The 17,056-nt window shown below is 42.3% G+C and overlaps 1 protein-coding gene across 1 annotated transcript; it reads left to right on the plus strand.

The window, feature by feature from the left end:
- Positions 1–652: 652 nt before the first annotated feature.
- SH2D1A (SH2 domain containing 1A) lies at positions 653–16,440 on the plus strand. Its single transcript, XM_074147800.1, has 4 exons — positions 653–789; positions 13,210–13,273; positions 16,161–16,296; positions 16,400–16,440. The coding sequence occupies exons 1-4, from the start codon at positions 653–655 to the stop codon at positions 16,438–16,440; spliced, it is 378 nt and encodes a 125-aa protein (XP_074003901.1).
- Positions 16,441–17,056: the final 616 nt, after the last annotated feature.

The raw sequence follows: 17,056 nt of genomic DNA on the forward strand, positions 1-17,056 counted from the left end.
TGGTCTGTGGGTGCTGGACCAGCTGCCATGGAGCTGGGGCTGCGCACAGCGCTCGTGGCCTGAGGTGAGTGGCCTGGCAGGGTAGGAACAGCAAGGCCAGCTTGCTTCCCCTAGTTTCTCACCCCTGGAGATTTTAAAAGAGGTTAAAAAAGAATCCCTGCTTCACAGAGGGTTTTTGGGGCCCTGCTTTGCCTTTCTTTGTCCCTTCTTGGGTTAATGCCAGAGGAGACAAGCGCCTGGTGGCAGCTGCTGCCACTGGTGGCCTGGCTTCCCAGTCCCAACCCAGGGTGGCCGTCAGCCCCGCTGGCATCGTGCACTTCCACATGTCATGTCCCCGCCATGGGGCTGCATGGATGAGGGTGGGCTGTGAAATGACACCTCTGTGCGAGAGCTGCGATGCCGCGAGGATGTTACAGCCTGTGAAAAAGGAAAACAAAAAGGGGCGAAGGAAAACACCCACAAAAGAGCTGTGCTCGTTCCTCACTCTTCCCTCAGCGCTGTCTCGCCCCGTGTGGAGGCATCAGAGGTGTGAACACATCCTGTTTACATCTGCCACCGAGACGGAGATGCTGAGGGGAACACAGGGCTGAGGAGCAGCCGGAGGCAGTGCTGTGCACAGGGAGAGCTGCCCGTGGAGGGAGACGGTCCCAGCATGGACGCGCTGCCCATCTACCATGGAGGCATCACCCGCGAGACTGGGGAGAAGCTGCTGCTGGCAGCGGGCACCGATGGCAGCTATCTGCTGCGGGACAGTGAGAGCATCCCGGGAGTCTACTGCCTCTGTGTGCTGTGAGTGTGGCCGGCCCCACGCAGCTGCCATCGCCTCTCCAGGGTGCGGGGCAGCCGAAGGCAGCGGGGCTGGGAGTGGGGTGCCGGGAAGGGCTGCTGAGGTGGTAGCTGATTTCCAGCTTTTGTATCCACAGTATGGTGTGCTCCCACGTAACAGTGACAAAATACCTCCTAATACTACATTTTGCAGACATGTGGGAGGCTTTTGGCTCCTTCACCTTGACTGAAGGCAGAGGGGTGCATAGGGGCTGTGGGGTCCTTTGCAGAGTGCAGAAGAGCAGGTTTTGCCTTACAGAGCCCACACAAAAGGGGCAGAGAGAAAGCAGGCCTGGAGCATGTAGGAAGGACGAGCGAAGTGCTGTGGAGAAAAGCCAGGCAGCTTGACTCGTTGTGGTGTACACTGCCTCTACGTGCAGGATAATCCTCTTGCTCTCTGTCTGCTGTCTTCTGTAATGCACTCATGGATGAGCTTAGCAACATCCCCAGTGTCCCCTGTCATCGGGAAGGGTAGTGTTGATCGCTATCATCCAGAATGTGCCTTTGCTTCGAGATGCTCTCGGTCAGGCTGTGTGTCCCACGAGCCGTCAGGCTTGGAGTAAACTACCTGTAAAGTACGTGAAATACTGATGGGTAATGAACTAAGTTTTAATGTTTCATCAAACAGAGAAAGAGGGGAAAGATCTGATGGGATGATCTGTCAGAGAAGGGGTAGAGAGGTTCCTTGAGAGACCCGGGGGACTTTGTAGTCATAGGACCTCGTTTTAATGAGGCAATTTAATTACCCTACTTTTGGCAAAAGCAGAAGTCTTGGAAGTCCTGAGAGATAACGCTTTAAAATGAAGTACCATTGCATCGAAAGAACAAAGATGTGTCTTCCAAGGCTAAACAGACACTTGCGCCTTACTTCAGTAAGGGAAGAAATACAAGAGAAAACCTTTTTAGGGCCAGCAAGAAATTAACTAACAGAGGACACTTAGGCTCCTTGCAAATAAAAAAAAGAAAGCAAACCAACAGAAGAGGGAGAAGAGTCCTAAGTCAGGTTTTCCCCAAATGTCTTGAATACTTTTCCAACAAAAGTAATTAAGCCCTGATTGAGCATTAGTATTCCTCCATGGTAGACCAGTAAATGGAGGCATGCAAGAAGGTTATAGGCAATCCAGAAATACGCAACCTTCTTTTCAGGGAAGATCTTTGTGGCAGAAGATGTATTTTTTCTTCTCTCATGAAATCAGAAGGTGAACCAAGATAGGCACTACTGCTAACAAATACCTTAACAGCTAGCTGAAAAATGGGAAATAAGAAGCATCTTCCGTTAAATGAAAATGGAATAGACATAGTAAGAGGTAAGGAGTGCTATGATTCCTGTGATGGGAATAGGCAATAAAAGCAGAATCTCTTTTAAATAACCATCAGAGGAAATGGTGATATATCTCCTTAAAACTCAGAAGTCATTCAGTGCAGGTGAGATACTAAGGCACTAGAGAAAGGGTCAGGCAGAATGTTACTATGCTGAATAAAATAGAGAATCCTAAAATTAGACCACCATTAGTCTAAATCAGGGTGTAGGTATGTAACAAGGTCTTTCATCTGCACACAATCAGTTGGGATTTTTTTGCTATATTAGTGGTAATTTACGTCCCTCGGAAGAAATTTCATGAATGAAATAAAAGTATATGAAAGGAAAATAGGAAGAACAGAAAGGATTGCTAACTATGAAGCTCTGCAATCTTTGGATGAAAAGAAGAGAATTCAGTAAGAAACAGAATCCTAGCTAATTATTTTTGGAATTTACAGGCCACTCATATCTTCATGTTATGTTGCATTCAAATATATATATGATATGCAAAGGGATAAGAGGAAAAAATATTGCTGGTGAATGTTATGCAGGCTTCTTATAGAATATAGATCCTCAATACATTTTTTATAAGGGAAATTTTCAATAGCATCTTGGATAAATCCAGATAAAAAATTAAATGAAAAATGTTATGATGAGTACGATCTGGTATAGACAGAAAGATGGCTGAAAAATGCTAAAGCTAAGCCTTGGTTCCAATACTTTTTAATATTTCAATTCAGAGTATTATCTAAGCAATAGCAAATACAGTAAACAACACATCAAATAATAACTTTGAAGACAGTTATCATAAAGATACCAGCAAATGGTCTCACACTGAAGATAGCAATGGCAGTTTAAAGAAATGTGGGCCATAAACCAGAGAAGTGCTTTGATAGGCAAAAGTTTACCAAAGCAGAGCACTTTAGTAGAAAGATTGTAGCAGCAAGTTGGGAAGGCATGAGAAATATAGGCATGTATTCAGTGGAGGATGCTAAGCCTGGCTTTGGCAAAATAAACCAACGGACCCAACCTCCCCGAATTCCAGTCTGAACATCACACACAGAGATGAAATAGGTGGCAAGCACGTTTGTGCATGAGAGCTTTGGTGAAAACTAAGAGGGAAACATGCAGTTGCTGTATTCACTGCTTCAGAAAAAGAAAATAAAAGAAAGAGTAAGTACTTCTCTGCTTTTTTTATACTTCTAAAAAAATAATGGAAATTATTAGGAATAACAAAGTTATTCAGAAATATACATTTTGGTTCAGAATTCGTGCTGATAGCTGTAGGAATACCTAGATATATCGAGATTAGGCAAAACGTGTTTACTGGAAGTACTGAAGTGATCTTTGAAACATGAGAACCAAAGCTGGTCAGCCATGAAATATATTGCAATAAGTATCAGCGCTAAACAAAAAGTTTTACACCTTTCCAATGACAATTTCTAACAGAAGTGAAACTGTTTCATATTGCCAGTGATGTTTCTATTCCTCTTAGAAAAGAAAAAGAGAAAAATAGTCCAGTTTTCCAAAATCAGAACACGTTCAATCTGTCTTCTTTCCCCTCTCCCTGCACTTCCTGGAAAAGTATGACAAAACAAATCTAAAAACCCTCAGCTCCCTACATCAGAGCCTTCTTAAGTTCCTTTTACTATGGGGGAAGAAGGGCGTTGTCAGAATTAAAAGGCACAGTTCTGATGAACAGAGACATTTATCAAAAAAGTCATAAAACAAATATTTGGATGATGATACTGTCATCAGCTTTAACTCACATAGGTGGCTGCTCTGCACTTTCAGCTCCAGATACAGGAATACGTAAGTCCTGCTTAGGCTCAAACAGCACCTCCTTTTTCCAAGAAACTGCATAAGTTTGTAATGTCACCCCTCAACCTTCCACTTCCCCCCAGGCACCCCCAAAAAGCCGTAACGTATTTTGCCAGTCTTTGAGCCTCTTAAGGCACGTAATAAGGACAGCAGTGTTCACCGTCAGGCTCATTCGCCTTTTGCTTTTCCAATTAAAAAGTGGAGCCCTGACCTTTAAAAAGGAGAAGAGTCAAAGACTTCATGAATCCCTTGCGACTGACATGGATTTTACAGGGCAAGCATAAAAGAGACAGGTAGTAGCATAAAACCTGACCTACAGCGATGGGTAACTGTGGCAGACAGGCCCCTGTTGTTGGAGCGTTTGCTTAGAAAATTCTGCTTTTTCTCTTTGTTTCTCCTGAAGTATTGCTTTATCTTCCTTGACCGCTGCTTTCTGCTGTCCAAAGTCATGGTGTGCACATGGCATGCCCGCAAGCCTTCAAAGAGAGAGTGTTTTTTGGTGTGGCTGTGGCAAAGCACAAAGAACCCACTTTCATAAATATTTTAAGATCACAATTAAACTATGCACAAAAGAGTAGAAAGGTTTTGATGTGCAACAGTGTCCTCTGGGGCTCATGCAAACAGAGGTGCTGCCCACAGATGTTGGCAAAGTTTTTAATACCAGATGATCCCAAGATCTTCATTGTATGAATACCATTACTAAATTGATAATATATAATTTAAGGGTGTTGTTCATCCTTTTTTGCACATGTCAACTGAGAAGCACAAACTTTTCCTGGAAATTTTTTAGGGTTGCATTGATAAGTAAGAAGGTTTTTGCTGTTCCTGAAAACTGGGCTAGAAAAAATGCATATGCTTTAAAAAGTGTACACGTTTTACCTGTAAACATGTTAGACCCTACACACAGTACACCCAGGTTTTAGTATCAAAGCCTGATTGTTCCAGGGAGCTTTCCTTACCCATCTGGTTTCCTCTTTGTTCAATACCCCATTTGACGTTTTTAGAACCCTCAGAAATCCTCTGTGCTCCTAATGAAGTCAATGGGGGACACAGGACACTATAACAGTGGCTGGTTTGAGAAGCAGCCTCTTAAACTGTGCCTGAAAAAACATGTAAATAAAATGCCTGAGAGTGCCAAAAGCGCTGCTTTCCTTTACAGATAAATGAGCACACACGCAGGAACAAGCAGCTCATGCCTGAATTGGCAAAGATAAAGCATTTGTAGTTTGGGTCTTAAAATTCATATACTTGAAAATACTTGGAATGTTAGAAGTTGTTTCAGACCTTTAAGTAAGCTAAACATGACATACTTGTCAAACTGTGTGTTCAGATTATTTGTTTGAAACCAGCCATTCATGTACTGTGCTATATTCAATTTGTGGAGAATAATCAAAAGCTGGAATAGAAAGCTGTTTAAAGCTCTTGAAACAACAGTAATGGCAACAGGGATAGGCTGCAGTTCTGTCAGATTTTACGTGTGCTATTTTTTCTGTCACCATAACCACAGTGCACAAGTTCAGGCAACGTGCCGAAACTTTCTGATGTGGCAGATGTATCAGCTCTACAGCGCTAAGGTGTAATACAGGATCACGAGCCAGCTTCAGCTTAGCATTTCTTTTGTTTCCCATGTAATATTTTTGATAGAAATGGCAGAATAATTGCATTTATTATAACACTGCACATAATAATCATCATCATTTAAAATGTAATTCGGAACAAAAGCTTCTCTCTGAGGAGGAGCCCCTCAATTCAAGGTTGCCGTTGTAAATATCATGCACTATTTTCAGCTTTGAAAGAAGCCTTCTGCAGCACACCAGTAAATTCTACTGAGGTGAGTATTTCAGCTCCCTGCTAATCAGAGTGAGCTTCATCTTTGCTGAGAATAACTTGGCTAATGGCTCCAGATACTCCAGTGGCTTTTCTTGGGAAGATTTTAGAAAAGTAGACAGCCTAAACAGGGGGTAACGGCTACAGTAATGAATCTGTAAGTGACAGCATGGATACAATTGTTAGCTAACAGAACCTAGATTAGCTCTACACTGGTTTTTTAGGCTCGAGTTTTGAGGATTTAGTTGAAGCAGTGTTTTCAGGTTCAGGGATTTTATGGACAGACTGTGCCCACCTTGCCTCTGAGAGAAATAGGAAATCTGAAAATGAGCTACACTGAATTACTCCCAAACCCAGAAATGTTTCATAGAAATATGAAACATTAACATTTACAGGGCTATTGACAGTGTTTTATCTATTGCAGTTCTTGTGAGTTTTGCTTAAAGTGATGAAAGAAATTTCACTAGATAACCTTATTTCGTGAGTTTTTGCCTTTATGAGGTACTATTCTGGAGGACATAGTAATTCATGAAGCTTAGTTACTGGCCCACCGTAAAGTAATTTCTTTCTATTTAGCATCTCAGATTTGAATAAATTCCCATTTTATTTCCAAATTTGAAGAAATTCCTCTTCGAGGCATTGCTTTTGGCTGGCATCACCTTCTACTAGAGTAACATAAGCCCTGCTTGGAAAGGCTACACACTTGCTCTTTAGGTAAATCAGTATCATTTGTGATGATGGTTAGGAGTGTTCAAGTCATGAAGATGCTGGCAATCATCCACAGAAATCTGTGCATAGATTCAGAGACATTTCACAAGATTTGACTTGCTCTTTCAAGCTTCTGTTAATTTCAGGAGACAAAATCAAGGTAATGCATTTGCTTTATAATGCTACAGCATTACGGCAAGCTAGTAGTTAGTGATAAAGTATCACGGGTAAATTTTTGCCACAAGAAGTGTTGTTACAGGAATCAGTGACAGAAGTGTAAACTCAAGTGGGCGTGAATAGAGTACTGCTGTGAGTTAAGCTACAGTACTCTGTTGGGCTTTTCAGATGTTGTAAACACTGATTTAAACTATTTTATTCATTCTTGCTGACATAGAGCTTGTATCTTGTGCATCATCTCAATGTGAATGCTATTTGTTCAGCTTGGGTTTGCTGATGGGTGGTAATTGCTAAGTTCCTGTACCTTGATTGTATGTCTGAGATCTAAATAAGGCAGGAACCAGGCTGCTTGTCAACTAGAAAATGCAAATTCCAGGGCAGAGTGAGGAGCTCTAAGCTTAAATAGGATTTTCTCCTACATGAACTAACAAGAAATTTTGGCCTTTCTATGATTAATAAACCAAACAGAAATACAACCATTAACAAGTAAAAAGAAAGAAAAAGGAAGAAGTTTAAGTGGATAGCTGAACTGACTGTTTCATTATTTTGGCAGCTATCATTTCTGCCATGTGGGGGAGGCCATGCAGCTCAGGGGTACCCTGGGCAGGGGAGACCTTGATGAACACATGTGGGATGTGCAAGCTCCTAGGCACTGCTGTGAATTCTCCTGCACTCATGAGTTTGGCTCCGTGGTAGTCATCTCCCACCTCTGTAGCCACTGTGGTGCTTATGCCATCATCCACATTCCTGGTCTAGTGTTGCCCACTGGGATGCTGCCTGAGGTTGGTCCCTCTGACCAGGCTTTCAGAAGCTGATCCACAACCTGCATAAAACACCTCCAGATAAGGCAGAAGGGGCTGCAACCTGACTTCTCATGCTCATTATGTCATCTGCTGAGAGCCATTGACACCCCCCCCCACTTCAAAAGTACTGAGTTTCCCATGGGCTTTCCTGTAGTACTCATCTCCACAGCATTAGCAGTACTCATCTCCATAGTATTAAGTGGTTTCTAACCATTGTCTCAGTCTGTGAGATGAAGAGTTTGTTAATTCCATTTCACACGAGAGAAACTGTGACTCGGGAGGCTCAGGTCCGCAGTATCCTTCAGTTTTGGGTTCCGAATGTGAGGGGCATGGGAATGCACTTTGAGACTACCCAGTGTTATTCTGTACAGCCTGCTGACTTTGCTTGCATTGCTGATGGCTGTTTCCTTTCTCCATACATCTTTTGCTTCCAAGCCACCCATCTTCTGTTCCTGACTTTTTCACTCCTCCAGCATTTTTTGCTGCTCCCTGTTCAAGCCTGCTCATGCTTCACCTCTGTATATCCCCTTCCTTACTTATTTAGCTTTACTCTCTCCTAGGGGTTCAATTTTCAATGCTCTTTCCTTACATAGACATGGGTCCCCTTTTCTTTCCTTCCACATCCACCCCACTCAGTCCCAATCTTCCTTTCCAAGACACCCAGTCTAAATTACCTTCTGGTTTTTTTCCCTGCTAAAGTAGGCCAGGCAACATACATACATCGCTTGTGGCTTGGGATCATGGACACTGCTTAGCTGGGTGCCCATGGTACAGCCAGCCCAGGCACGGCGCAGCTACGACTGCTAACAACCCTTAGAGAGTGCCTCTCTCGCAGCCTAGAGGGCTGCTTTCTCTTGGAAACTACAAGAGATATACCTTCCTTTAAACAAATCTTACATCTTACTCTGAAAACTGGGCACGACCCACAACAAGTGGAAGATTTTTTTTTTTTTTTAATGTGGGAAAAAATATTGTTTTGCCTAACATGTCCCCTTTTCTGGCATTTCTGCATTCTCCATCCCTAAATAAGGTTGAGGGATCTAAGATGCAAAATCTCAGGCTGAAATGTTGAAATGTGGCAAAGTTATAAGAAACTGAGTATGGGCAATAGATAATGCTCAGGACCACTGTTTGTAGGCCACATTGTTCTCTGGTTCTTAAGCAATATTGTAAAGTGAAATTCCAACATAAGGTCAGCACGCGAATATACCAGGTAATAAAAGCCAATTGATACAGTGCAAAGACATCTGGAGAGAAAGCTATATAAAGAGGAAGAAATTGATGTCATTTATTGCTGACATGGCTTTCCCCTGTCTCTCTGTCTTTCTCCCTTTTTATTTGTTCCATTGGATCCAGAAATGAATACAAATTAGTTTAATAAATTTTCCCAACTGAGATACAAAACATTTGGAAATTATTTTAAAATACACCATGCAGCTGAAATGTCATGCTTAATTTTAATCTGCAGCATGCGGCTAATATCCTCTGGCTATTTCAATGGTGAAGAAGATTGTAATTATTCACCTGTTAAAGTAAATGCAGCTTTAACAAGTCTGATCACAGTGGAAAAGGAGGAGGGGAGAGGACAGGTAGACAGATGCTGTCTCAGTATGTCATCTGTGAATAATGCCTTTGTAGCTCTTTGGGAGGAATTATCTAGGTATAAAGAAAAAAGTCTATATTATAAAGTGGACTGTTTCCTGTAATAGTAACTTTTTCTAGATTTTCCTTTGACAAAGTTTTCCCAGTGATGGTATCGCAACAGAGATAGCGCTAGTGCAGTTCCCAGCTGGTATAACCCATCCTTTGTTATGGAGATGAAAAAATAAGTGAGATGACATAAAAATATCAGTGGTGACCAAACCACTCTTTTGTAAGTGCTATCCATATTGTACTTAAAGCAATAGCTGCTTTCTTCTTCCCCTCATCAGCATTTTGGCATTTTTTGCCTTTGATCAAAAATTTATAGGGCCTTGTTCATCAAGCGGTTAATTCACGATTACTCCTGTCCCTTGAGCTTCGCTGGCATGATAGATGAACTTTGCAATTGTGATTGAGGCTTGTGGCCGACCTTGGGCCAGATGAAAGGATGGGGGAGCCTTTTGTTGGGTCTTTGCCTGGGTGTCAAGAACTGGTCCTCCCCCAAGCTATGCTGGTACGTCAGTGTCACTGTAAGAGGGCTCTTTGAAATCCTCTCAGTGGTGTGTCCATCTCCTGTTGATTTTGTCCAGCAGAGGGTGGAGTTCAGGTCACCAAGAAGTGGACTTGACCTGCATCTCAATAGGTAATGGCTTCAAAGCATAAGCTGTATGAGAGGCCCCAGGTGACTAGCACCGTGCCCAGGCCGCATGGTATTTGGGTTTTGGCTCTAGTTACCTGGCCATGCCACATATTGGAACATTGTGTCACATTAGGAACTTTTTTCTGCTGTGAATTGAGTAAAATGTAGAAAACTGAGCTGTCCCCTCATGGTGGCTGGGGGAATTTCTAGTCTTCTGAGACCTAAGCTCCAGTAAATGCACTTTACCACTTGTTTTTGCCCAGTGTTACATGTTTTGCTCTTTGGTAGGTAATGTTCTACACAATCTCAATTTTAATTTTTGTATTTAATTTTTGTTTTAAGAAAAACACCTTGATCTTTGGTCTGTCCACACTCATCTCAGTTAATGTTGGGTAGTTTAAATCATAAAAACCTTTCTCATGGGAGGCTGTGCCCATGTAGCAGTAAAGAGATCTTGGCTCATCAAACTCATATCACTCGCACATGGAAGGTAGAAAGCACTTTGAAGTGGTAATGAAGTAAGCTCCTGCTGCTTAACAGAAAGTTTTGATAAGATCATATTCGTTAGAAGAGTACCTATCAGAAGAGCTGTAATTTGTTTTCTGGAAACAAAGATCCCAATGGAAAGTAGTTAGATGGGAAGATCTAACTGTTCACCTTCTTATCAACTGCCTCCTCCTTCCTTTTGTGCATTTCCTTTAAAGTAGGTGATCCTGGGCCATCCCCCATCTAGAGAGAGTGGCAGGGTTTACTGATGGCTTCAGAGCCAACAACAGATGATGATGTTGTGTTTTTCAGTTTAAGCACAGTGAGAACCCCTTCAGGTCTTTCAGCCTTTTCTTTTCTCCTCTGGGAAAAAAATGTACATTTTCCAGGTGAGTGGAGAGCTCACTTGTCCCTCGCAAGGCTGTGATAGTAATGTCATATTCCTCCCATTCTCCATGCTGTGCTCAAAGCGTCCATGTTCCAAAATTCTTGTTCCTTTTTCTGTATCTTGTGGGATTTTAATCTTTGTATCCTTTGTGCTTTCTCTGGGCTTGGTTGAATATATTGCAGTGCAATTTTTTGAAAAATGCAGGATAGGTGTCTATCTTATACCTCACCCTGCTTTGGCCCTGAATATTACTTTATCTGACCTCTATTTTTCAATTTGTCCAGCTTAGTAAACCCTTTTGGCAGAGTGCTGAAACCCATCAGACATTTCAGAGTCAGGGCAGCACCCCAGTCCCTCAACCGCTTCAAGTCATGCAATCTCTTAGATAGATAGAGGAAATAATGAAAGAAACAACAGATGGTAGCTTTCTAGACAACTGAGCCATTTGTGGAAGAATCAGTTTTTAAAGAGATTGAAGCAGTTGGAATGCTTTGGGAAAATCAAGAACAAGCATGGGTAATATGCACAGTGTATTATTAAAAACAGGAGGCCAGAGAGTGAGTTTTAGATTTTTACATACTGATTCTGTTGGTTTTGAGGCTTGAAAAAAAAAAAAAAATCACTCTGGAAATGGTCATATACCCACTTCAAAGAGATGGGACAAAATGCCAGGACCTCTCTGGTGTTTCCCAGTACACTATGGCCTGTAAAATCCTAGTTTCAGTAGCCATATATTGGATTGCCTGCTAAATATGTAGGTACAGGAAAGCCCCTTGTGATTTCTAAAACAAAAAGATTAGTGTGGACATCAGCTACTCATGAAAAGTTGACAATACAGGAACAGCTCTCAGAGGTTTTAAGAAAGGATGTGATGATACAAGATTGTCTAAGGGCCCTAATGGAAGATATTAGATTCCCTGAACATGAACGTATCTGGTGGCTTAGAGGGATGGGCTTTTAAGCAACCGGGCTTGAGCTGTGGCCTCAAACACCGCATGGCAAGGACAGGAGAACAGTGCTGTCCTTCCACGTCCTTGCCTCCTTCCACAGCCACAGCAGGTTGCTCAGACCTCTTCCCAAGGGCGCTCTCTGGGCCTGTCCAAATCCCTGATGGACTGCAGCAGTTGAGCTTGCTGGGGGAAGAAGTGGGGTAGCGGCAGTTGTTTTCCTTCTTAGATTTCCAAGAAGTGAGCATGGCCAGCCACTTTTCATGTCCATCTGGTGCCAGGTGGAAAGTCATGTCTCTGGAGAAAACGCTCCCTAGGTTAACACAAAGAGGTGGATGAAGTGGTGGGATTGTGGGGCTGCATCAGGCACGTTCCTTGTCATGAGGAGGAGGGCAGTGTCTCAGCTGCTGCACAGGGCGTTTGTCCCTGCAGCAGCCCCAATGGGAGGAAATGGCTCTGTGTCTACCTCCTCTATATTTAATCACAGTGGGAGTCGAGTGGTGGGGTGGAGAGCTCACAAATCACAACAGGCTTTTTTGCTCCCACTTTGTGGGGTTGTAGCAGCGTGACAACTGTTAACAACTTCCTACTTGGGTAAATTATATCAGACACCGCTTTGCGAAGGTTGCTGTAATGACTTTTTAACAAGAATTTATCCAGGAACCATGACACAGAGCATAAGTAATTGCAATCATACAGTGTCTGTGTCATTGATAGTTTCTGCTATTTTGTAGTAACTGCTATAATACCATGTATAATTGGAAAGAAATAGAGTATTTTTCTGCTTTCTTAAGAATAAGAATTGATGCTGAAATAGGGAATGGGCCCTAAAATCTTGCTGTGTATTCATGTAAATATATTTAGTATGAAATATAATCTTTCCTATCTGATACCATCTAAACTAATGTTGCACGCAGGGAACAACTGTCAATCGTCTCTGCTTCTGAGTTAAATTTTTGGATATTGATATAATAATCTACCATGTAAATCACTCATTGTGTTGGATTTGTAAGAGAAGCAAAACTGACTCTGGATATGAGTATGTCTTGTGTTATTAGTGTATGACTCCTTATTCTTGAAAGACTCAAGATTTAAAAAGAAGGAAAATTCCATGTTCTTATAAGTCTCCTTTATCAGTATTTGAGAATTAGGAATGTTCGGGCAAGGCAAAGAGTAATTTACCTCACTTTTGTGGGTGTAGCTTTCCAAATAAATTGCTCTCATGCTCCTGCTTCTGGAAAGATCTGCATTTAAATCAATCACAATACAGTAATGCTATCTGCCAATAATACACCTTCACTTTTTCCAGGGAAAGTATGTCTGGTGTGTGTCAGTAAAAGGAGGTCATTGAAAAAAATAAATAAAAAAATGCCGAGGCAGGAATGAAAGCAACGTCATTAACCTAGAATAACCGAATACTGCTAAACTAGATCTAAGTCAGACCAATCCCTCTCATCCAAAAGAACCCAGTAGGTTGAACACTGCTTCTGACCTCTGTCTAAGTTTTTTATCTACCTAGAGCTTTTATGGGTGAATTTATTTTTAAGGAAAGGTTAGCAGATAAACTGACTGAGTGTACCTCTTGTGAAACCTGACAATAGAAATGAGTAATAAATACCTGTTGATTGTTATTTTTTTTTTCACAGGCATCAGGGTTATGTTTATACCTACAGAGTGTCCAAGACAGAAACTGGGTCCTGGAGTGCTGAGGTGTGTATTTCTCCTTTCTCTTCTGAAAATTTCTGCATCCTATTTGATGTTCATATTGATTTAATGAAATATATTCACATTATTCATGTTTCTGCATTGTCTGATTTTCATCGAAGGTAATCAATCTTGAGTGCGCCCATCACTAGGATGTCTTGGTGCCACTTCTGACAGTCTTGAACTCATAAATTAATTCCCTGTTACATTTCAGGTATTGCATAATGCAATAGTGCATTATTTTGCATCATTTTAAATGGCAAAAAAATTGTGGTTTTGTAATTTGACAAGCACAATCAGTTCCCTTCTATCCCACATACCGTTAATGTCAGAATATTTAGGGAAATTATTTTCCATATCTACAATGTTTTAAAGTTAATTTATCTCCAGATTAATTAATCATTACTGCAAAACATATATAGGGTAGCCAAAACTTGATACAAAATGTATTTTTACCCATATGATAAGAAGCTGGTAATTCAAGTGTAGAATGACACTATTTGCAACACAGACAACTATTTGGGTTGGTGGAATTGGAATGTTAACCTCTGTTTCTTTTATGAAAGGCTTGTTCTTTGGATGTACTCTGTGTATTAATTTATAATTAGCTTTCTGTTTGCACATTAATGAACACTGATTACAAACATTAAATAATTCCTAGACAGGCATAATTCCATGGCCATTATTATAACAGAAGTGGTTGCAGTTCTCTGGAAGACAAGACTGATTCCTGGGGTTATTGAGAAGCAGATCGGGGAGTAAAAGTGACTCACATTACTGTGGAGTAAATAATTATCGAGGTCACCCTTGGGAATGATACCCAGGAAGAATTTGCTCATTCTTTCCTGTAAGGCATCAGGAGCATCCTGTAGATTTGCACTGCCCAAGCAGAAGGGTTTTTGGGATTGGGTGGGGGTGGTAATGCACTTGGTGTGCCAACGTGAGAACTGGTGTTTCAGGAAGGATGCCAGGTGTGGTGGGTTGACCCTGGCTGGACATCAGGTGCCCACCAAAGCCACTTTATTACTCCTCTTCTTAACTGGACAGAGGGAGAAAATATAACAAAAGGCTCATGGGTTGAGACAACAACAGGGAGATCACTCAGCAATTACCATCATGGGTAAAACAGACTCATCTCAGGGAAATTAATTTAATTTATTGACAATCAAATCAGAGTATTTTAATAAGAAAAACCACCAAATCTTAAAACACCTCTCCCCCACCCCTCCTTTCTTCCTGGGCTCAATTTCACTCACAATTTCTCTACCTTCTCCCTGCAAGTGGAGCAGAGGGATAGGGAATGAGGGTTGCGGTCAGTTTGTCACACCTTGTCTCTGCTGCTCCTTCCTCCTCAGGGGGTGGACTCCTCATACTCTGCCCCCTCTCCAGCATGGGGTCCCTTCCAAGGCAGACAGTCCTCCATGAACTTCTCCAACATCAGCCCTTCCCATGTGCTGCAGTTCTTCATGAACTGCTCCAGTGTGGGTCCCTTCCATGGGGTTCATTCCTTCAGGAACAGACTGCTCCAGCGTGGGTCTCCCACAGGGTCACAAGTCCTGCCAGCAAACCTGCTCCAGCATGGGCTCCTCTCTCCATAGAGCCACAGTTCTGCCAGGAGCCTGCTGGTGTTATATAGAACTGCTACAACCCATCCTCCATCACCTCCACTGTATTTTAGGCAAACCTTATAATTATTTCACAGCATAGGTGTCCTGAAAGCCCAGGACTCTCAATACATCCTCTGCAGGGACAGGTGCTAGCTACAGACCCATGATACCCACCCTTCCTTTAAGCAAACAGAAACCTTAAAGTAAGTGTCGCTAAGACCATGCTGGCCTCAGCTGTTAGAAACAGCAACCTAAATCCAATTTATCCCCATGAAATGTACCTCCAAGGGTAAGATAGGCTGCAGCTGGTGCTTTCCTCTCTCTGCTTCCTTCCCTGTGGCTGGTTAGTCTCTGAGCAAGCTCAGGTCCTGCCCATCTTTCAAGGATGAGGCAGGGAAATTAAAACAGTACTGGTAAAATCCCAGCCAGTGCGAAGCCCCCAGCTGGTGCCAATGAGGCGGGATTTAGCCCATGACTTCTGGGTTAGAGCAGCGTCCCTCAGGTGCCAGCAGGACCTATACTTGTCCTCTGATGACTTTGGTGGGGAGGAGTTATTACAAGAATGCTCTGAAGGATTTAACAGACACACTGGATTTTTGATTAAAAGCAGACACAATTTAATTTCACAACGTTTGAAAAGATGTTAACTTAGAAGGACGGAAAACCTCCCGCTTTTAATAATTAGGTAACATTTTGCTGCTGCCTTTGTTCAAGAGACAGACAGGAATACTCAATCAACACATAAGCCTACCAGCTTGAATGCTCAGAGAAAAGCTTGCAAAGAGGCTGTGTCCATGCCTGAATGTAGTGGTGTAGGGACTTCCCGTCTCCAGTAAATGCCAGGTAACTCTCTAGATTGTCCCACTGGTATTTCCAGGCTGGAAGTGCCTCACTGATAAACCCCAGGCTGGAGGTTAAAACACTGGCTGCAATAAATCAGGGTTAGAAATAGCGAAAGATCACTTGGGAATTTGCCTAATAAACATGGCAGGCTCTGGTTTTTTCTTGTAGCGATCAAGAAATTGTCCTCTTCCAGCCTTATAGCACCACACTGCTGGAAACCAGTCTTAATGCAGGGAGGCTGTGATGTCCCGGGGAAAAGAGAGCAGTAAGGCTCATTGACTCATTTTAGGTTGGCACATCAGATGGTCTAAGTGCAGGGATGGCTCCTTCCCTGGGACATGTGTACATTTCTGAGGACAAGACTTCTGTGCCAGCACCCAGTGCCCAGCAGAGACTTTCACCACCCAGCATACCCTCTCACCTCTCACCCTTTGGTTTTGCAGACAGCGCCTGGGGTCCACCGGAGGCTCTTTCGGAAAGTGCACAACCTCATTTCGGCCTTCCAGAAACCTGACCAAGGCATCATAACGCCCTTGAAGCACCCAGTGATCAACCACGCGAAAGCCAACTACTCCCCAGGTATTCATGGGGAGGAGGGAGCCTTGGCTGCAGCTAAGCAGAGCCCTCCATGGAGGTGGGGATGGAGGTCTTAGACTTTTTTTTGCATCTTCATTTTTCTTAGGGAGAAATGAAGGCCATGACTTCCACCTGCAGCCATCATGAAGACATGTCTCTAAGTGTGACATAACCATATCTTCCAATGTCTCCTCTAGTCCACGCTCTAGAACAGAATGACTTATATGATAGTTAATACAACTCCATGAGTTTTCCTGTAACATTTGCAGAAATGTGTATTTCATAGAATTTCTAGCTCAAAATTTAGAAGTTTTAAGTTTCAGAATGTTTTGAATTAAGGGGTTTTTTTTCTTTTGTTTTCTAAGATAAAAAAATCAACTACTAAATAGTGTAATTTTTTTTTTCTCTTTGTACTCTCAAATAGAAAATATTTTTCACTTCCACATTAGTTCATAATTAATAATTAGTTACTAATTTTACGTTACTTAACTTTGGACTTGCTTTGTTCTGGTTGGCATTTATGCAGGACTGGGCAAGTCCCCTTTTACAGTCTTCAGAAAATTGCTTACTTTAAAGTGTCCTTGCCTTGGTGGGTGGTGTCTGTCATTCATACAGTTCCTAAAGATATTACAGAAGTGGCACCATGAAGATGCCTGCTAACACAATCATACCAGATGCTCTGCCCTGTAACTCAGCAGAACTGGCCACCACTGCCTGGATGTACAAAATTTGTGGTTTGCACAAATGATCAAAAATTAAGCAA

The sequence above is a fragment of the Numenius arquata genome, chromosome 5 (genome assembly GCF_964106895.1).
Source record: "Numenius arquata chromosome 5, bNumArq3.hap1.1, whole genome shotgun sequence".
Taxonomy (NCBI): Eukaryota; Metazoa; Chordata; class Aves; order Charadriiformes; family Scolopacidae; genus Numenius; species Numenius arquata.

Coding starts and splice junctions, on each gene's coding strand:
- SH2D1A (XM_074147800.1), top strand. CDS start 653: ATGGACGCGCTGCCCATCTACCATGGAGGCATCACCCGCGAGACTGGG. Junction 790..13,209: donor GTCTACTGCCTCTGTGTGCT/GTGAGTGTGGCC, acceptor TTTTTTTCACAG/GCATCAGGGTTATGTTTATA. Junction 16,297..16,399: donor GAAAGCCAACTACTCCCCAG/GTATTCATGGGG, acceptor CATTTTTCTTAG/GGAGAAATGAAGGCCATGAC.